The sequence below is a fragment of the Syngnathus typhle genome, linkage group LG1, assembly GCF_033458585.1.
Source record: "Syngnathus typhle isolate RoL2023-S1 ecotype Sweden linkage group LG1, RoL_Styp_1.0, whole genome shotgun sequence".
Lineage (NCBI taxonomy): Eukaryota > Metazoa > Chordata > Actinopteri > Syngnathiformes > Syngnathidae > Syngnathus > Syngnathus typhle.
The window spans coordinates 26,438,016-26,458,797 of NC_083738.1; the positions used below are offsets into that span (position 1 = coordinate 26,438,016).

Consider the following 20,782-nt stretch of genomic DNA (forward strand, 5'->3'; position numbering starts at 1 on the left):
CGTGCTGTTGAAAAGACATACAGAGTCTAAAACCAATAAGAGAAAGCTGACGTTCAATCTTGAGTAACACACGCACAAAACAAAACATGCTAATTGATTTTGGATGCCCGCAAGGTCCCGAATTTACCAAAATGAACCCACACCGGGTTCAATTTGAAAATACTCTCAAATTAGGGATGCTACTGCCATCATGTGGACAAACTGAGTACTGCCGCCATTTTAGGCCACAGCTAGTGGGGTAGGTCAGGAAGCAAGTTTTGTAGCTACATTTTTAATTCAATTTTGGTGTCACACATTTTAATTAAATCGGTTGTAGAATTCAATCTGTTTTTTTTTTTCCTTTCTTTTTCACACACAACATGATGGTTCTCCGCATTACTCCCTGTTGGCCTCCTTTAGAGGGCCGACCTTCAACTCTCCTCCATGACTTCATCGCCTCCCTGTTGACTGCAGGGGCTTGTGTCTTGTACACACACACACGCACACACACGCACACACATACGCACACACAAATAACACAAAATCAAAAATGTCTCCTGCTGACTTTCATCCACAGCAAGATGAGTGCGGCAGTACAAAGAGCTCCAGCAGCAAAACACACACCTTGATGGGAATGAAACACACACAGATTGCTACACGCATGTGTGTGTGTGTGTGTGTGTGTGTGTGTGTGAGTCAGTATGAGCACACATAACCCTCACCAGCCTCGCAGCTGATAGATCTCAGTTGCACATCTTTATCCTTCAGCATCAGTCTGTTTCTGTGTGTTTGTGAGCTGCAGCTCACACTCTCTCTCTCGCACACACTGGCAACAAGGGCGGCACAAAAATCAACACAAAAGCTGTCAGCAAAGGTTTCCATTTTATTTTTTCCTAAAGGTGGCTACGACAGTTGTTTTCGAAATAGGCGCCTCGAGCCAATGGCTGGGTAGGTGTACCTAATGTAGTGTCCAGCGACCAAGTGTGACCTCAGCAACATCTTTGGTTACACCTCCCTTCATTCTACTTGTCCTCCCTGTTGTCTTTGTAGCTTCTACCCTCCCCTGAGGCGGCGACGGTTGCTAAGCAACATCCACCGCAGAGCACCCCCTCCTTCATCCGAGCCGTGACTCCAGAGGACCACGACTATGGCGTGGTGGGCAAAAGGTGAAAGCATCGAGTGGCGGGTTTAACATTTCCAACGCAAAGGTCGACAGACACCTCGAATACGGTCCGCACGGAGTGCATTGACGTGAAGCTCTTTAATTGCTTTCAAAATCAGGAGAGAGCAAACGGCACGTCTCACAGCGAGTGCTACGACTGGAGTATTTGAAAAAGCAAAAATAGACTGTGTATTTGAGAATGAATTTGTAAACTGCACAAATAAAGTTGCATATCTCTAAGAATAAAAGCCTGCACAGAACATTAATGTTGTAATACAAGAAAATCTTCAAGGGAAAAAATACTTAAGTACAAGTTGACTTCTCTTTTCTGATAATAAAGTACTCTCTTTTTCCACGTTAGCCTCAATAATGGAAATGCGAACTACCAATTTATGTCCGTTTTATATTTCATTTGGCCCATTGGTCGGAAAAGCATCGGAAATAATTCAGGCGGTAAGCTAAAATTGTTTCTTCTGTGTGCTCTTGACAGCCCGTGGACGCCAATTTGAACGACGATTCAAATTTGTTGCTTTTAAATGTTTTGCATAAGTAGCCATTTTCAACACATTCCCAAAAAGCTCATGTGATCAGTTGCACACTTTTGGCACTTCATACAAAAAAAAAAAACCACATCCAAAAATATAAGAATAAAAATAGAACGCTTCTCGCCCAATTGTCCTCATTTGCCTCCTCGTAGGAGGAAAACGTTTTGCGGTTGGCACGGTCTCGCCTGATGAAATTCTGAGTTCAGCTCTGCATTTCTGAAACCTCCTCACTCTGCTCCCGGGCCTCGGGGGATCCGCACGGTCCGGCCCACCACAAGTTGAGGGTGTTATCGGCGCGGGCGGCAGAGGTCGCGGCCTCGTCGCCTCCCTCGGCATCCGAGCACGAGGACGACGAGTCTCCCTCGCCGTCGCTGGGCCACAGGAACTGCCGCTGGCCGCTGGATGTGGCCACCAGCGGCAGGAACGGATGGATACTGCGCCCACACACAAGGGGAAAAATAAATAAATGAATATAAAATATAAAATAAATTAGTTTATCCAAAATAAATAAAAAATAAAATAAATGAATTTATCCAAATCCAAACAAATATCCAAAAATGAACTTGTGCGATTATGAATGTGAAAAGTCAACAAGTTGATAGACTATGTTTTTTTTTACTTCAGGAACTAATTTGCCATGAATGTGCGGGAGGCGGGTACCTGACGCCGTTGGCGCAGTCCCAATGGGCCTGGAACTGGAAGTCAGGCTGCAGCAGCTCCTCGCCACCCGCAGGGTTCCGAGTGTCCCAAACCGACACCACCCCCTCCGTGCCCCCGCTCAGCAGGTACCGGCCCGACCTGGCAGAGTACAACAAACACGAGTGGGAGGGGCGTCTTGCGTGACGGCGAACAGACAGACAGGCCGCACTTACGGGTCCAGGTCGAAGTAGATGCGCTGATTGGTTCCCGCGTTCCTTTTGAGAGAGAAAACCACCTGACCGGGCTCTCGGAGGTCCCAGCACAGGATCTCGGGATCCTGCGCATCGTTCCCATTCAAAAAGTCAAAACGGATTGAATGATTTTCAACATTTGAGCGTTTTCTGTCGGGCCGCCCCCCCTACCTTTCGGCCGCCGGTGTACAGGTAGTAGCCGTCGGGCGAGAAGAGAAGGTGGGTGAGGCCCCCGTGGTGGCGGGTGGGCAGCAGTGCGAGCAGGGAGCCGTCCTGGCAGGAGTAGATGCCGGCGCAGCGCGAGTACGAGCCGCAGGCGTACAGCGACTGGCACGGGCTGAAGCCCAGGCAGGAGATGATGCCGCTCTGGCCGCTTTGCTTTTTCGCTGCGGGTTTCATCATCGAAAAAGGACAAAAAGCATCAGAAAGACTTCCTTTCGCGACGCAATTGATGCTAACCACCGCGTCAAAGTTACATAAAGACGCCCGCTGATTGTTTTGGCCAAAGCGTCGTCAGTCAAGGAGAGTGCCGCAAATTGCCGCCATTATCAAAAACAAAGAAACAAAGACCGAGACAATTGGAATGCGACGTGCCGTTTTCTTGAAGACGGAATGGCGGGGAGCCGTCTGCTCGCTCAATGCAAGCTGATGTCGTTTGATTAAAGACAATTTAGCGCCGGCACAAACTAGTATCGAGTTCCGTCACATTCATTTGGGTTTCCGGCCGACCTGTGGTGGGGCGTTCCTCGCAGTCTCTGCCGGGCCGCTCGGTGTAGAAGACCCTGACGGTTTTGTCGAAGCCGCAGTAGAGCTGCGAGCCGTCAAGGGAGAAGCAGAGCGAGTGGGCGGCCGTCAGCTCGTCCAGGTGGTTGTAGGGACGAAAGCTGGCCCGCACCTCGCCGTAGAAGGCGTCCCAGATGTGGACCGGGTTGTCGCGGCTGCTGCTAGCAAAACTGTGGACGACAGGTCATGGAAACACGTTTGGATTTTTTCTTTTTTAAACTATTCGTCAAAAATTATTTGCTGTGAATCAAATCCCCATTCTAGAAGGTCTGACTGCCAGCTGAGTGTAATCACCCAAAGCCCAAAATGACATCACTGCCGTTTAATTAGCGCAAAGCAAATTAGCCGCAACGACATGGCCGCTTTATTTCAGTGGCGGGAAGTGGCCAATTATGTCGCTCTACTGCTGCGCGCTTGGAGCGCCGCCCGAAACAACACGAGCTTATTAGGGATCCTCGCATGGAGGCAGAAAAGACAAAAAAAAGAGCACACAAACATTTTGTCTGCATTTCACCACAAAGGTCGCGGACGAGCACTCACAAGCACGAGTGGGGCTCCAGTGAATTCATTTTGGGGTACCAACAGTAGTCATACACGGTGTCTCCTTCAGCCATCTTCAGAACTGGACTCTGTTAAAAAAAATAAAAAAGGTTGGGGGGGGTCGAAGGTCAGTGTTCACTTAATTGTCTAAAACCAAACGGCATTATTTTTCTGCCTTTACAAAGACTGTAGTTCACATTCAGTCAAGGTTACTTGAGGTTGCAGTACCAACTTTGGCCTGAGGAGGGCAGTAGAGGATTTCTAATGAGCTTGACGCGCGATGCCTGACTTTATAAACTTGAGATTTTCTCTCATTTATTTTAAATAAAGAACCAACCAGAAGAATATTTTGCAGTATCACCATTATGACAAACATTATATTTAAGTGTTCATCACTAATGACAAAGATGTTTTAGTCCTTGAATGTATATTTAACATCTCTGCAAGCCACAGTAACAAGAAAATATCGAAAATAAGTAACGCTCACCATCTCCGGCAGCGCATCCCAGTTGTAGGTGTAAACCTCTGGAGGAAGATTGTAGACACGGAGCACATTGTCCGCACTGTTGCTTAGGATACAAGAACCATCCGGGGCCCTGACATGGGGCGGAAAAGTCGCTTTGATTACATCACACAAATGGACACAGCGGAATTGATCGGTCATTTTAATTACCATTTGCAACCTTTGAGGTAATTCTCTGAGAAATGGCAGTATTCACTCCAGGCACTCGTCAGGACCTGGGGGGTCTGGGAAAAGTCGAAGGGAAGGCTGCGGGACAGACAAGAAAATGAGTCATGTTCATACAAACCCACAGAAAAGTACTGCTCGGTTCAACTTACTGCTGTGCTTCATTGGGACCGTCAGCAGACTCAGACTTTTCCTCCTCCGGCTGCATCTCTCCATCATGGCCACCATCGATATTCTCCTGCTCCTCGGTGGCCCCATCCGCAGTCGTCGCCTCTTCATCTGTGACGTGCAGGGAGGCTCCCGTCGCTAAGACGAGAAGATATTTCCAGGTAAAAAGCGGCCCGACGCCAAACAATGAGAAAATGTCCTCTACTTTGGTCGTCTTGCTCCATGTCAGGGAGTCCTGGTTGGAAGTCCTCGCGCAGCTCCTGCCCCTCCTCAGCCAGCCGGGGACGTTTAGCAGGGGTGAGGCTTCCTTCGTCCTGATCCTCCTGGCCGACTGCCGCCTCTTGGGGCGGCTCGTTGTTTGACTCTGTGTCCTGCACCTCTACCGATGCGCTTTCAGGGCCGATATCGGCGTCAGTCATGATTTTTTTGCTCTCTGGCGGAGGGTTGTGAAAAAGGCACAGATGTGGTCTGCCTGCCTCTTGCAGTATGGCTTTCGAAATATGCTGACAGGCGAGGACATTACAGCACCCACAGGCCTGCATACAAAGAGAACACACGCATTATAACAGAGATGAACATCAAGACTTCTTTTTATTAGAAAGGACATTGCAATCGTATTCTATTGCATCGCAGTATTTTTTTAAGTTTAGATAAAAATTCATGTGTTGCACAACCAACAATCAGTTTTAGACATGACTGTTAAGGTAAAATGTTAATATTTCACAGGTGTAAAGACATAAATGATAAATTTATTCTAATTTGTTGTTTTTTAATTTACTTGATGTATTGTTTTTTTAAAGTGATATGTTGTGAAACATACACTGCGAATTTATTTATCTTTCCTTTTTTAAATTGCATTTCATTTTTGATATTTTAAAATTGACGATTTAAAAAAAAAAATATTCGCTCTAATTTAAGTTATATGGAGAACTACTACTTTTAAATTGTACTTGAGTTCCCCCTTTAAGAAATAATACGGTACTTAAACAAAATAAATATAATAAAGTAAATCTAATTTATATATTCAAACTAATAAAGACGTTAATTATGCGACAGGAATGACGTATTTTAACGGCGCGCCCGAGTACTATTTACTATATAAATTTAATACATATATTCATAATCCAGGAAAAACAACTGGGGCTATCCAACCCCACCTGTAGCTATGAAAGCTACGCCCATTGTGCTTGTTTTGATCCCTTAAAATTTAGATTATTTGACGCAAAATCAAGCACATTAGTCTCAAGCATGCTGTGCACACTAAAATCCAACGACAAAAATTCGCCCATTTTCATTTGTTTCAAACGTTGGCGCAAATAACAAAATACGTCACGTTAGCATTAGCATTCGAACACTCACCCAATTTATGTATGGCTTTTCCCGGCCTCTAATCGCAGTTCAAATACTTCTTCCTGGGTGAGGCGAAGGTTTCACTGGATTGTACCGAGGATCGTGCAGCTTGCATTAGTTCATTTTAATCGTGTAGCTATTCTATTTCGGATGTGTGTTTTTTTTTCTGAGCGAAAGGTGCCATTTGTGGTGGGTAGCCATGTGTTCGTCAAGTCTCGCGAGACTAGCTCGGTGTGCGTGATTTCTCAAGCGACAGATGCATTCGGTAACACAAGCGTCAGTGGCTAACTGCTAGTATTTATTTTGTTCTACAAACAAAACAATCCGAACTATATACATCTTTCAGTTGCTTTGTTTTCACCCCAAATAATATATGCTCTTTTAAAGCGGAAGTCACGTCGAAAACATTCTTTGCAATATGATCTATTTACCCACCCTCACTGGTCTAAAGGCAAAATCTTGTTTATTCAGACTAGTGAGAGCACAGAGAACATAATGCAAAGATTTTTTTTTTTTTTAAACTTGATTTTCGCTGCAACGTTACTAGTCTAGTACAAAAGGAGCTGAGCTGAATGGCTTATAAAACATCGTTAGCGTGGTGTTTTGATTTAGAAATGCCAAATACAACCAGATGATCAGATATGCATATTTAAAATCGGCGGTGTTAGCTGCACCGATTAAAGACCGATCAGAAACACTGTGCTTTATCTTAACTATAAATTTTGTTCACCTGATAGACTGGCTAATAAATCCATTCTAGCTTAGTCCAAACTAACACAAATCGGTTCCAGTACGAGACAAATCTAACAGCCAAACTGCATTGCTGTTATTTCAAAGTAAATCTGCAATGAGTGGAAATAGCAACATCTATGAAATCCGATCATACATCAAATACACGACACACAGTAATCATCCAAAAGCGTTAAATGTACAAATTCTGTAAAACTATAAACCTCCATACCCTTCATCTAAATTGAACAAGGATCTGGTTTAATTTGGCTTTAAGGTTTACACGTTGCTGATTGATATTTGGTCACGCTGCAACAAAATGGATTTACCTTCCGTCCTTTCAGCTCAGCTCCAAAAAGTACAGACTTTTGCACTTGAATTCAGTCTGCACCAGCCACGCATCTAAACATTACTATTCTTCACAGAAAACAAAAAAAAAAAAGGGGGGGGAGCAGTCAACCACCAGCCCAAAAATCTATACATACACGATGGTCAAGAAAAGTTGCTTTTTCTGTTCTTGAGATAACCGGACAGGCCGGCACAAAAGCGCAAGTTGTTGCGCGGTTTTGTTCGACTGAAATTCTTTTTGTCAGTGAAGCCATCGAGGATTGGACTGTACAGTTTTAAGGCATGTTGAACTGGAGAATTAAAGCAACATTTGTGAGGGGGGGGGGTTAAAACTCAAAAACACCAACATATGTACAGTATTCACAAAGCCCCAAATTGAAGTGTGTGTGTGGAGAATCAGTGTGACATGGAGCAAAACTTATGTCAAAGTCTTGTGTGTGTGTTTTGTGTGCATGTGTGTGAGGTGTGTGTGTGTGTGTGTACAAGTCTTCAGTCCAGCCTAATGCACGGCTGCAAGGCTTTGTGGAGGCTCCATATCCACTCAAACCCAATCGGGCTTTTTTTTTTGTCCTTGCCATCCAAACAGGTCCTGCTGGTAGGTTAGGACCCATTTCGGAGTCGGCCGTCCGAGGTGGGTGACGATGGTCATGGCTCGCAGACGGATCGGCTGTCCTGGCGTCGGCTCTGTTCATCCGCAAACAATTTCGAGTTCGCCGGGTCGGATGCGGCAAGAAGCGGCACGCAGGCAAAACTGCTGTGAGCAGAAAGAGCAGAACGTGAGTTACATTGAGTGAACGGCAAGATGTCAACATGGAGATCCGGGTTCTTACCAGTGCCGAAGGTTTGGACCTCATATGGTTCATTCCTGTAGCCATGGCAACATCCATTTGCTAAGAGTCCTGTTGGAGTTTTCTAACTCCAGGGGGAGGGGGTTGGATGTTTTTTTTTTTAAGTTTTTTTTTTTTAGTTCTTTTTTTCTCTTAGAAAAAAAAAGTCATTCACTTCTACATAAATGTTGCGTCATGAGTTCTTCATCCGTTCACAAGCCGTCTTGTAATCTACTCTGAAAGATGATAGAAAAATATGGTTTATGTACGGGAGGCTCGTCTTTCGGTTCATTTTGGGCAATTTCTTTTTTTTCAGTGACGCCATCATCCTCCCGTTGTGCTCCCGTCTCCAAAAATGGTACCTCACAGCTTGAATTGAACAAAAGTGCATAGGTGAGTCGGTTAGGGCAGGGTTGAGTGCTGGCGAGGACTGAGCCCAAGACTCGTATTGCCTTTCAGTTCCTTCCCCGACTGGCGTCGCCCTGCACTCCATTCCACGCACACAGAAAAAAAAAAATAATGGAGGCCAATCCTTGGATTTCCCCAACTGTGCATCGCAATGTCCAAAAGCTCCAGTTAGGCAGATATTGTCCATTTTTCGTCGGCGACGGAAGAAGCGTCCTTGCGAACCCTGCCCATTTTACATGGGGGTAAAAAAAAAAAATGAGGGGGAGGGAGGAAAAAGAAATGCACCCACTGATATCCACGTGGTTTGTAAACAACCAAAGCTCCAGTATGGAATAGAAATAGTCCTTTCTTTTGATTCTTAGTCACCATTAGTACGATCAGGATTGTAGAGGCAGTGTGTTCAACTGTATCTTGCCACAGTTCTTTTTTTTCTCCTCCACTGTCTGTGTACTTGAAAAAAAAAAAAAAAAACACAACAAAAAAAAAAAACACTCCTCTTTGAAGCTTCCTTGTATTTTGTTTCCATTTTTGAAATCTTCTGAGGAAAAAAAAAATATCAGCACGGGTTTCTTGTCATTTTTTTGGAATACATTCAAGATTTTCTTAAGAAAGAAATACACTTCACATGGCGAGAATGAAACAGGAAAAAAAAAAAACTGTATCACAACTTAGGAAAAAAAAAACGACAACAAAAATAGCAGCCCCAAGTGCTCATTATCTTAGTCCAAATACTTTTTTTTTTTTTAAACTTTGTATATAATGTATATATTTGTATATATTTCTCATAAAAAAAGAAAACTCGTCATTATCAAATTGCAACAACGAACAAGTAACAATGCTAACCTTACGTGCACCGTGAAGATGCTGCATCGCCCCCCCCCCCCCGCCCCCCGTCAACGTTTCATTCACCAGTTCGAGCTAAAAAAGGCAACGTGATCACCCCTAGATCGAACTAGAAACATCATATATATATATATATATATATAAATATATATATACATATATATGAACACACACACTTGACATACACTGTGCTGAGCACTGACACACGTCACACTCACTCTGAAAAAGAGCTAATGTCTCAATGGCCACGCACCCGAGTTCTTAGGCACAAATGTGCATTCATACACACACACACACACACGAGAGAAAAAAAAAAAGCACATTATTGAAAATGAGTACCTGTAGTCTCGACTCATTTCTTTCAACAGTAAATGAACAATCGCTCTCGCGTACACAACTCGCACGTTCGCACACAAGCTTGTCATCTTCATCATCCCAAGTCATTCAAAGACGACAAGAGTTTGTCACCAAAGTGGGGTGAGAAGGAGCTGCTAAGAGAAAGGCTTTGTTGTGCAATTTGCCCTTTCCCTTAGTCAACACACACAAAAAAAAAACATACGAACCAAAAAAAGAAAAACTCAAGAATGGCCACTTTCGTCTCACACATATTGGTAAGCAACTTCAAAAAAAAAAAAAAAGACATTGTGCACACTGGTGTATTACAGACAAGAACCATTCACCCAACAGTCATTCACAAAAATATCCACTTCTACGACTAACCCCCCCCCCCCCTTTTTTTTTTTTTTAGGATTTTCTTTTTTTTTTTAGGCAAGTGCAAATCTTCAAGTTTTTATAATCCACTTTTCAATAGCTTTACTTTTTTTATATAAACGTAAAAAAATGCAAAACAGAAATATCAACAGTGTTTGTCTTTCGAGAAAAAAGGATTTGCTCTCAACTTAAAGGTCCCCGACTTTGAAACGCTCACCCCCACCCCACCCCCACCCCAAGACCCCCGCCCGTGTTAACACTTCCAGTTGTGATGCACACATACCGCATGCACACTGATTCTGAGCACGCACGCAAACACACACAGACGGAAAAAAAAAAAATTTCAAATCCCATCTCAATAAAGTGCATTAGTTCAGTATAAGGTGCTTAAAATGTTGAGTGCCAGAGGATACCCATGTTTCTTTGAAACGCTCGCCCCCACCCCCGCCCCACCCCCCGTCGCCCCTGCTCAACTGGTGCAGCAGGGAGCCCCTTTTGTGTCGCAAGCGCAAGAGGAGTGGCGCCCACAACAACACCTCCCCGAGCGCCTCGTACCTCCTCTTGGGCCTGCTCCCTTCCCCCCAGCCCCCGGGTTCCCCTAGCAGTGCACATTCATCATCAGGTTTGTCTGATTAAAAGACAAGAAGGCCTCAGGTAGCTATTGCTGCTGCGCTGCGTCACATCAGTAATCCTCCACCATCTCCATCTCATTCAGGCTCAGACACTCAGGCGTATTGTGGTATGAGTAGCCTGCGGGCGGGAGAACGCACAGGCAATCAATGTGTTGTGATGTCATTAAAAAAAAAAAAAAAAAAAAAGTACCGTCATTTTCGGACTATAAGTCGCACCGGAGTATAAGTCGCACCAGCCATAAAATGCCCCCCCACACACACAAACTATGAAAAAACAACGCGACTTATAGTCCGAAAATTACGGTAACACTAAAAAGTAGACCCAACAAATGAACAACGTATCACAGTTCCACAGGGTTCAATTTTAGGGCCCCTGATGTTCTCATTTGCTGTCCACTATTAGGGGAGGGGGGGGTCACATAATTTTGTAGGAGTGTCTGAATGTCCAGGGAGCATAAATATAGGGCGTTCAAAATGACCCACAATAGACTTGGAAAAAGTAGTGACCATCAACGCAAAGCTTGAATATAAGGAAATGAATACATTTCAAAGAAATAGTCGGCGGATCTTAATGTGCCATTCCAGGACACCTAATACGCGACGAAAAGAAAATCCGAATCCGGCATATAAATCAAAACTATAAATCAGGTTGAGAAGGCCTGACCCGACGAGAAAAAACAGATGACGTACTGTACTGTACCTAAGATGCTGGGATCAGAGTGCAGCATCATGGGCTGTTTTTTTTTCATCTTCCCTCCTTGGTTGTCATAGAGACCAGCCTTGCTCATGTGATTGGCCTGGAACATGGACTGCAGGGTGCTAGCGTTCATACCTCGCATGTCCTGTCGGAAGAGCGCCGTGGCGGGCACGTCAAGCTAAGTCTACAAACGTTTGCAACATTCTCAGCGTTGGCGCTTACCTGCAGTGGGAAGTTCATGTTCAGGCCAGCCACTTCCTTTGACAGCTGAGACCACGAGGAACGAAAAACATTTCAGTCGAGCCCACGTTGCCGTTTGGTCGACCTTTCCCCGTTTACCTGCTGCTGCTGTCTCTGTTGGTTGGCTTTCTGTTTGGCACGTCGCTCCAGGAACTGTTTGGCGAACTCTTTGGCTTCCACTGTGTCCCCCAGGTAGGAGCGGATGAAGTCCAACACTGCATAGGGAGACTCCACCTCCTTCAGGTAGGCCACAATCGTAGCAACTGCCGGGGGAGGAGCAAAGTCACGCAATCGCCTTGGACCCAAACGGCGGAGGGAGCAATCTTACCGTCCAGGGACGAGGAGTTGCTGGCAGAGGTGTTGAGGGCGTGCAGCATCTGCTCGCACCAGGTGGTGAAGCCGTCCTGAGGCTTCATGCCTTGCAACAGCTTCAGCAGCTTCTCCTCCTCGTCCGTGCGCTTGCGACGCATCATGTACTGCTCGCTGGAGGGGCCCCGCCGGCACAAACGAGATGAGCGGAAAGGTGCGGGGAACGCAAAAAGCAGCACAAGGGCAACGTTACCTGAGTGAAGGGCTGCTCCGACTGTTCTTTAGGCCCAGGTTATTGTTGCCGTTGCCGCGCAGGCTGGCTTGGTTCTTCACCGCCTCTTCCCACATGCCCATGCCGCCGCTTTTGCTCTCCATGCCTCCGGCCCCACCCCAGATGCCGACGCCGTCTCCCCACTGGCTTCCCATGGAGGAACTCCCCATCGACATGCCCGCGTGCTGCAAATCAGAGACAAAAGAAAAATGACATTGCGCTTTACGGACATTTTTTTTTTTTTTCTTTCTTTCAATGCAGACACGGGAGATGTCTAAGCTGCATACCCGCTCCCTCTGCTGCTGGGCTCTCTGCTGTTGATGCTGCTGCTGCTGCTTGAGAAGTCTTTCGGTCTCCTGCTGCATCTCCAGCAGAGAGAGGGCCTTCCCCGCTTTGGAGAGCGAGGCGGAAGAGGCCCCGCTCCAGCTGGAGCCGCCCGCGACCGGCCCCTGTTGCTGGGGAGTCTGCTGCAGCAACTTCAAAATCAGATCCTGCTGCTGACGACACCCGGAGAAGACACGGGAAACCTGTTATGGCTGTCGAGCGTGGGGCGGGGGGGGGGAGGAGAAACAGACGCGGGGACCGACGGAAAAATTGGTCACCTGCTTGCGTCGGAAGAGTTCCTCATCCTCCCTTCTCTTTTGCTCCTCCTGCTGCCTCCTCTTCTCCTCCCTCCTCTTGCGTTGCTGCTCCTCCTCCTCCCGTTTCGCCCTGAGTTCAGCGTCTCGCCTCTCCTGCTGGAGCTGGACGGAAGCCATCCAAACGGTGAACAATGAACTCGAGCGAATAAAATCAAGCCGTCGTCAAAGCAAACCTTTTGAAGCTGTTCCAGAGTTGGACCCTGAGTAGAACGATTCATTGTTATGTCCCAAAGACTGGCTTCACCACCTGCGTGAAGGTACGGGAGAGCATTTGAAGCACAGCGTCCGGCCGTCTATACGTTGGCCTGGCTCCGAAGACCGCCGCGCACCTGACGGCTGTGAAGCTGAGGTATGCATGTCCCACATGGACCCTGTATCTGGCACTGACATCGACCTGTTCATCGAAGGCATCATACCCTGCTCACTGCACCTGCGAGTGACAAAGAGCGACTGAAGCTAACGCCCGGCGGTGCCGGCGGCAGCCCGGGCGGGCCGCGCCGCGCCGCCACTCACCTGTTAATGAGCTGGAATAACTGCTGCTGCTGGAGCTGCTGATAAAGAGCTGCCGCTGCCAGCTCCTGCTGTTTTTTCAGACGCTCCTGGTCCAAGTTTCCCTGACGCCGGAGGAGGAGGAGGACAGAGGACTCGTTAGCTCGGCGAGGCGAGCGTCTGCGAGTGCAAACGCTGACTCTTTTCGCCAGGCGCGGGGATGTTTGTTGTGCCGTAGAAGATGGAGAGCTATTACCATCTTCCCTCCCTTCTGCATCCACCCCTTCCCATGGTCAATGTTGGCTGAGCTCTGACTCACAGTCGCGGCGGGCCCGCGGCTGGGCTGCGGGCGCTGCGTCGGTGGTGGCTGTCTCACCAGCAGGGGCGGCGGGGAGGGCCCCGGGGCGAAGGGCACGCGGCCCCACATCTTGATGACGTCGCCCAGGGGCTGGAAGCCCTCGTCGCAGCCCCGCTTGACCAAGAGGGTCATGGTGAAGTAGCCGGCTTGGAACCACTCGCACATCTCCACCGTGGTGAACGGACCTGAGCCGAGAGTTGGCATTCTTTTTTTAGTTCTTACGTCATCGCTGGCGGCTGCGCAGATCCACGTCCGTAGCGATACCCTGAATCTCCCCCTGCGGGTCCTTGTAGAACCACTTCATGGCGGCCTCGTGCGACAGAGGCAGAGCGGCTGCCGTGTTCCTGCTCTCCTGCTGCTGCTGTTGCTGCAAAGCTTGCGTGAAACACTCCTCTTCCAAAGAGGTGTCCTGCAGCGACGCCACCATCTTCTCCGCCTCCTGAACGGGCAAAAATGCTGAGTCGGCGCCGCGTGGAAGCGTGCCGGAAGAAAGTCGCACACGCAGACCTGTTGGAGATGTTTCATGCCCTCGTCATCCTCGGTGTCTCCGACCCCAGACGAGGGGAGGAGGGGAGCAGCGGAAGATGGCAGTGGTGGAGGCAGCGCTGAGGAGGAGGCGGAGCTTGGGCTCACCTGGGTCTTGGAGCCGACGGCCAGAGCCACCAAATCTGACACGCGAATAAAAGCAATGGACGCGAGTTCATTTTTCTTTTTCCTCCACCTCCTCAATTTGAGCTGAACGCGCCAGCCGAGCGGAGCAGTGCATCCGCCGGATCGAGCGAGAGCAGCTGCCTCAGTGAACAGGATATTCGATCGCCGCAAATAAACAGATTGCATATCAAACCAAAATGTCAACATGAGCCTCTCTGGCTGCTCTCGAGCTTCGTACCTTCACTTGGCGGGCTGCTGTCCTTTAAAGGGAGGCTGTTGCTCAGATGAGCGGCGTCCGCTGTTGGGCCACCGTTGCCGGGCGGGGGCTCCAGGGATGGAGGGGCACAGTGGGCGGGCGGGGAGGAGGAAGGCGCCACCGGCTTTGCCTCGCCATCGACTGCAGCTGACGGGGCTTCCTTACTCTCTGAAGCAGGGGGGGGGGGGAGCGATTCAAATCTACAGGCGACAACACGCAAGTCATCACTGGATTAAATCTCACCTTTGTCTTTGTCTCCGTCACCATTCTTTCTCTCCATGTCAGGAAGACTCTCCTCTTCCTCCTCCTCCTCCTCCTCTTCCTCCTCCTCAATGCCCTTGAACTCCAACTCGTCCTCCAGGATTGTCTCCTTGCCAGCCTTCTGCGAGACGGCGACCCGAGGGAACGGAAAGATTCAGCGGTAGGCTCGACCGACAGTGAGACGGAAGCAAAACTCGCGCTCACCTTCAGAGGCATGAAGGCGCCAGAGGAGTCAAACGTTCCCATTCCTCCATCCTCCTCATCCATGCACCACTCGGGCAGGCCGTCCCTGTCGTCCTCCGGCCCGTCGCTGCCGGCGCGCCGGCGGCCGCCCTGGCTCTCGGGACCCCCGAAGTCAAAGTCGAACTTGCGACGACGACTCTCGCCTGGACAGCCGTGATCCCGCCAGCCTGCTGAGCGGGGGCCGCCATCTGGCAAAACAAAGTCACTCCAGCTTGGACCTCATGACGCACGCGCGCGCGGAAATCGAATGTGTTTGTGTTCATCGTACCGTCCCTGCGGGTTCCAGCGAGTCTCCAATTACTTCCCGGCTCGCATTCCTCCCCCTCCTGCTCCTCCCGGAGCGTACGCCAGTTATCGCTGTCGGCCCTTGCGTGCTCCTTCCTTCCAGAGCCTCCGGGACCGGGGGACTCCTCAAAGCCTGGGCGGCCCACCTCCCGTCGGAGCGGCTTCTCAAATCGACGCTCACCACTGAAATTGGGCCGAGGAAGCAAATCAATGGCAGGCGGGCAAAGGGCTGTTCAATGTTTTTAAGATGCGCTACGTCAAAGAAGGAAAAGTGGACATTTATTCCTGTGAATAACACACAATTTGCCAAAAAAGTAATAATGACTTCTTAAATATATAAAAAACATAGAAATAATAAAAATGTAATATATATACACATATAAAAAATTTTAATTAAATAATATATATATTTGTTTGTTGAGTTTTCATTATTTATTTTGTTATACTTCCTTACCGGTCGTCCCAGCTCTGGCTACGATGTATCTCTCTAGGGCTTCGCCCGAAACCAACCTCAGCATCTTCAATACTTCTTTGGTAGAATCCACCTTCCCCGCGGCCCCGCCCTGTTCACACACAAACACACGTGACAAAGCCATCTAAATCGGAAGCGAGCGCCACCGAGATTCTGGAAAAAGACGAGGGAAACGGACACTTGACTGTTCCCCTACATAGCTGCCAACGCATTTTTGTTATTGTCGTCTATTTTTAACATATTTCAAATCGTTCTCGAGATCGCACCTCTGCTGCCTCGAGTGGCGCCTCGTCCTCGCACCGCTCCGGCAGGGGCGGCTCCGCCCGCCCCCTTTCCCATGAGCCGCAGGACAGCCACACTATTCACAGACATGGAGAAGTTCCTCTGCGAGGGGGGGGGGGGGGGGGAGGAGAACGGGGCGAGGAATGTCAGGAATGCCAGCCAACGGAGAGGCTCACCTTGGCGCGTCGCTGCCGTTTTGAGTTCGGAACCTGACCTGCTCCTCCTCAGTGAGAGGCACCAGTGCCAGGGGCTGCATGGGCTCATCTTGCAGAATAGCAGCAAATTCCTTATCCTGCATGTCCTCTGGGACCTAAGAGCAACGACAATGGAGCCTGCCTTCAGGGGACCGGCGGAAAACCCCGAAACAAAGCGAGCGCATTACGACGCGCAGCCTACCTTGTTGTCTTTGATATAAAGTGCTAACATCTCCTCTCGGCCGTAGCGGTAGTCGGCCAGCTTGTACTTTGGCATGGCGGGGGAAGGAGGGGGGGACGTCACACTCCCCCCACTGGACAGTGCACGGAGCCTGAGAAACATTGGCGTCAATTTGCCGTTTGAGTAAAGAATAGCCTCCAATCAATATTCATGCGCGACTTTCTTCTCTCTTATTTCTTTTTTTAACAAACACATGCAAAAAAGAAAATCTGTTTTGAGACAATAAACAAGATCACCTTAAGAATTCAAGAAAAATGTGCTCGTGTGCAACTGCGAACGTTTTCATCCGTATGATCAAAAAGCGCACACACACACACCAGCAGAACCATCGCTGACTTCACATTCTGTCACAAATCAAGCGTCACCCCCCGCACTGGAATGAATGCACTCTGCTTTGTAATATATTAGCTTTCCAATTTGACGGCGGAGAGGGGGGGGGGGGGTCTGCTAGGAGGAGGACCGGCTTCCAAGCCTGGGAGCTGAACAATGGCTCCATTCACTTGCCTCTCAGAGGAGCTTTATTGACTCACAGGCCCACATCTAAACCATATGTACTTCTGAGAGGTGGTGGTGGTGGAAGAGGGTGTTAACAGCCAATTGGGTTCAAAAAAATGTATCCTCACTAGATTAATCAAACAGTCATCATCTTTTTTTTTTTTTTCCCTGATTATTACACTTGAGCAACCTATTCAAATCATGATGCCTTTTTTTCTTTTTTTGGAAGAGCAGAGGGAAAGAGGGCCCGGAGTGAGAGGCAAGCGGCTGCAGATGTGCAGAGAGCGAGAAATATTCCCCCGTCTGGCCGTGGACCAGGAACGCTCGCCGCAGCACGAAATGGAGTGTGACCAAATGGCAGGCTACACCTCCCATTAATCGCTGCGCAAACATCCACTGGCGAGGAGGACGCCAGCGGAAATGGAAGTGACGAAGCCTCGGTGGCGGCTTAAAAAAATCAACCCTCAACTCGCTTTACTACCGTATTTTCCGCCCTATAAGGCGCACCTAAAAACCTAAAATTTTCTCAAAAACCAACAGTGCGCCTTATAGTCCGGTGCGCCTTATATATGGACCAAATTCCTAAATTTAAACTGGCCCAAAGCATTGTGTCATGAAATCAATCATAAGTGACCCGCTGCAGACTATGACTCATGAATCAAAAAGACTATGGATCATTATTTTATGATTATAAAGTAATTTGTTCCGTCTGAAGTTGAAATAAAAAAGATAAAATGGAGAATGATTTGATTTGGATTAAAAATCTGACATGATGCATTAATGGTGCGCCTTATAGTCCGGTGCGCCTTATATAAGGATAAAGTTTTAAAATGGGCCATTCATTGAAGGTGCGCCTTATAGTCCGGTGCGCCTTATAGGCCGGAAAATACGGTAATTCATGCATCCTTTGTTCGTTCTTTGCAGAACCATAAAAGCCTCAATAACAATACATATTCATTGAGCCTGCTTATTTTGCCGCCAGAAAAAAAAAATCTTAAATAAAAAAAAAAAGTCATCTCCCAAATATCGACATTGCAATACTGCACGTTTACTCTGGACAAAAAAGATCATTTTTTCAGGACACATTTGCATTATTGCGGTTGCCTCACCATTCTGGGCCGAAATTGAGAGTCTCAGCAGTCATATTCCTCCCGTCCACACAGAAGTGAGTATCTGCGAAGCAAAAGCATCGTCGTCAGCGTCGTACGTTTGCGAATGCTGACGTACACGTAGAAGCTCACCCCGTCCAGAGATATGCGAGCGGGGCTGGACTGGGCAGGACCAGGCTGGAGCTGGCTTGGTTTCGTTAGGCTTGGGGTGACTTGAAGGCCGAGTGGTGCTTAAGCTGTGGTCACAGGGCGCCCCCCTCCCACCTCAAAAAATACACATCCACAAGAATAGCTGCCAGTTGTAGGTGCTTGAGGGGTACCAGGTTATCAGTCCGTGCTTGGTAAGGAAGGGCTTTGACGACAAGATTGGAGAATGGAAGCTCCTGCTACTCACAGCCCCGTTAAGGTTGTAAAAACATTGAAGAAGAAGAAGAAAAAAAAGGAACTTTGGAAATTATCAATGGAACAAAAATTGCTAGTATTTGTTTCGTTCTTTCTCTTGCGCTCTATATCTTTTTGTTGACTTTTTTTTTTTTACAGCAGTTTGATCTCACATTTAAACGTATAACCTGAACCTGTTCATCAAAAAAAAGCAAACGTTAAAAAAAAAAAAAAAATCACAGCCCCAAAGAAAAAGAAAACAGGCTGCTGAACAGCTGCCGAGAGCAGATGCGACTCGCACTCGTCTTCCCCGTGCTCGTCCTCCTTTCCTTCCCTTAGCTTGGCGCCTTTCTCGCTCGCTAAAATGTGGACTGGTGGAGACGAGCCTCCAGGTAACGCCTTGACTTCCTGTCCTCCTTTCCTTTGCGACACTGGAAAAGAACGAAAAGGAAAAAGAACTGATAAGCAACGCCTTGATGCGTTACAGCCTGTTCATATTTTTTGGGGGAGTAAGGCATCAGTTTATCCGAGGAATACACACAAACTATTACAGAATAAATGATTAATAAATAAATAAATGAACTACTTGGCGCTGAAATCAGAAGCCCAGAAATTGAATTTAAACGAGGAGAGACCTCTAGAATGCTCTTGGAGCGTAGCTATTTTCCTTAAAAAAAATGTCACGGCAACAAAATAAAAATCCAGTTAGCCAATCCTTGACAGATTTTGCTCATCGTTCTTTTTTTAAGTCAGCTATCAAGCAGCTTGGTTCCACAATTGTCCGCTAGTAAACCGACGCAACTTTTCTTGTGATAATCTTAAGTGGTTCTGTTTTATTAGCTTTGTTGACAATGAGAACACACGTTACAGGACTATGCCCCTTTCAAGTGATTTATTACTGTGGTTGCATCATTTGTTTGGACGATCTCCAAATGGATTTTTTATAAACATTGTATTGGAATTTTTTTCACCTGACTTTCAAAACTTTAGACAATAATCATTAAAAAAAATAAGACCTACCAAGGGTATCGACTTGTAAAAAATAAATATGATCCCGACACGGTGCATATTACAGTACAATGCTTTTTTTTTCTCAAAATGAATTAATCAGATTTATTAAAACGATTTAAATCTTTTCAACCCTTTTACAAAAACAGGACATTATGTCAATTTGACAGCACGGTACATGGAAATATGTTTGCAAATCTGCTTTCACTTGGAACTACAGGTATCAAAAGAACATTAAGTGTGAATTTGGAGAAATTGATTTTTGTATGTACGGATATTTTTTTTAAAAAAAATGACATTGACTGATTGGGTTACATTAATTCTAACAGTGACTTTCCAGGCGGTTTACAATTTAGCACAGCTGAGTGCGAAAATATCTTTGTTTAATCGCTATCTTTTTTTAGATCGCCTTTGTATTTGATCATGATTATTCTGCAAAGCAGCCGATTTCACTCTCTGGTGCACCTTCAATGGGAACTAGTGGCAAAATAAACAGCTAGCAGCAACGTCCACCAAATACCTCGCGGTGACTCACGCGATGCACATTGTTTGGTGTTGTGAAACTAGTATTTGTTTTATGAAAAAAATCGATGGCATAGATCGAGTGAGCGGTGTTGTTATCGCGCAAAATAAAAAAAAAGCCATTTGTGCGCAGCTAGTAGCATTGAAGCTCGGCGTCGATGGCCGAGGCCTCTTTAGGTTCAAATGACACCAGCAGCTATGATGGCGGAAAGGGGGGCGGAGTGTCGGGCTCCTCGGGCCTGCTCGTACGCCAGCTCGACAACGTCCAACGCTCGTTTGCAAAGTCCAAACGAGGGCGAAGGAGGAGAGGGAAATAAAAGAGCAAGCGCGTGGCGTCCCAAAAAAGTCAGCAGCGTATCGCAACGCCATGTTTAACAGCACGGCGGCTAAAGCTAGCTAGCTAGCTGGCGATGAGGAACCAAGCGCACTCCGAGCGCGGCTTACCTTCACTTGTTTCGAATCGCAACCACCAGCCAGGCTGCGTCGCCTACAGCCGATTTACTGCACGCATCGCTCTGCGAACACTCGTCAACGCGTTCTCTCGACACGATGGTACTCCCGGGAAGCCGTGCTCCGTGGCCAATGTCGTATTTTTGTTCTTCCTCGCTTTCCTCCAACGGTCGCATCAGTGTGTGCGCGTGTATGTGTATGTGTGTGTGTGCTGCCTTCTAGTCTTGTTGTTTGTGTTTCGGAAACATGGCCGTTCTTGTGATACCACGTGACAGCACACCGACCAGCGGCGGGCCAACCAGAGGTGGCGAAAGTACTCGCATT

General features: G+C 47.5%; 2 protein-coding genes across 5 annotated transcripts; both read right to left on the reverse strand.

Annotated features, from left to right (window-relative positions):
• Positions 1-842: 842 nt before the first annotated feature.
• wrap53 (WD repeat containing, antisense to TP53) lies at positions 843-6,341 on the reverse strand. The gene is made up of 11 exons (XM_061268798.1): positions 6,115-6,341; positions 4,961-5,291; positions 4,740-4,893; positions 4,573-4,668; positions 4,387-4,495; positions 3,900-3,988; positions 3,306-3,529; positions 2,748-2,962; positions 2,559-2,662; positions 2,347-2,484; positions 843-2,120 (listed from the first exon to the last, which is right to left on the reverse strand). Exons 2-11 carry the CDS (start codon positions 5,172-5,174, stop codon positions 1,889-1,891), a joined length of 1,575 nt encoding a protein of 524 aa, XP_061124782.1. The 5' UTR covers positions 5,175-5,291; positions 6,115-6,341; the 3' UTR covers positions 843-1,888.
• A 4,088-nt stretch (positions 6,342-10,429) lies between these two features.
• On the reverse strand, positions 10,430-20,726 carry gigyf1a (GRB10 interacting GYF protein 1a). 4 transcript variants are annotated; one of them, XM_061268660.1, is made up of 25 exons: positions 20,453-20,726; positions 18,230-18,909; positions 18,098-18,161; positions 16,455-16,584; positions 16,273-16,368; positions 16,043-16,160; positions 15,759-15,867; positions 15,288-15,487; positions 14,981-15,207; positions 14,759-14,897; positions 14,498-14,683; positions 14,116-14,276; positions 13,873-14,047; positions 13,570-13,793; positions 13,275-13,375; positions 13,091-13,191; positions 12,935-13,008; positions 12,723-12,863; positions 12,408-12,617; positions 12,103-12,305; positions 11,869-12,023; positions 11,640-11,803; positions 11,523-11,567; positions 11,304-11,445; positions 10,430-10,721 (listed from the first exon to the last, which is right to left on the reverse strand). In XM_061268660.1, the coding sequence occupies exons 3-25, from the start codon at positions 18,130-18,132 to the stop codon at positions 10,654-10,656; spliced, it is 3,204 nt and encodes a 1,067-aa protein (XP_061124644.1). In that variant the 5' UTR covers positions 18,133-18,161; positions 18,230-18,909; positions 20,453-20,726; the 3' UTR covers positions 10,430-10,653. The 4 variants fall into 4 exon arrangements, with proteins under 4 accessions (XP_061124644.1, XP_061124561.1, XP_061124479.1 ...); XM_061268577.1 differs by having other exon boundaries at positions 12,408-12,611; positions 13,507-13,793; XM_061268495.1 differs by having other exon boundaries at positions 12,408-12,614; positions 13,507-13,793.
• Between the last annotated feature and the right edge of the window lie 56 nt (positions 20,727-20,782).

Excerpts from the sequence above, each read along its gene's own strand:
- wrap53 (XM_061268798.1), bottom strand. The coding sequence starts at position 5,174 with ATGACTGACGCCGATATCGGCCCTGAAAGCGCATCGGTAGAGGTGCAG. Across the intron at positions 4,496-4,572 it reads TACCTCAAAGGTTGCAAATG|GGCCCCGGATGGTTCTTGTA; the intron begins GTAATTAAAATG and ends GCCCCATGTCAG. Across the intron at positions 3,530-3,899 it reads CTGGAGCCCCACTCGTGCTT|TTTTGCTAGCAGCAGCCGCG; the intron begins GTGAGTGCTCGT and ends TGTCGTCCACAG.
- gigyf1a (XM_061268415.1), bottom strand. The coding sequence starts at position 18,132 with ATGACTGCTGAGACTCTCAATTTCGGCCCAGAATG. Across the intron at positions 15,488-15,758 it reads AGCCAGAGCTGGGACGACCG|TGGTGAGCGTCGATTTGAGA; the intron begins GTAAGGAAGTAT and ends GCCCAATTTCAG. Across the intron at positions 11,446-11,522 it reads ACATGAACTTCCCACTGCAG|GACATGCGAGGTATGAACGC; the intron begins GTAAGCGCCAAC and ends CTCTTCCGACAG.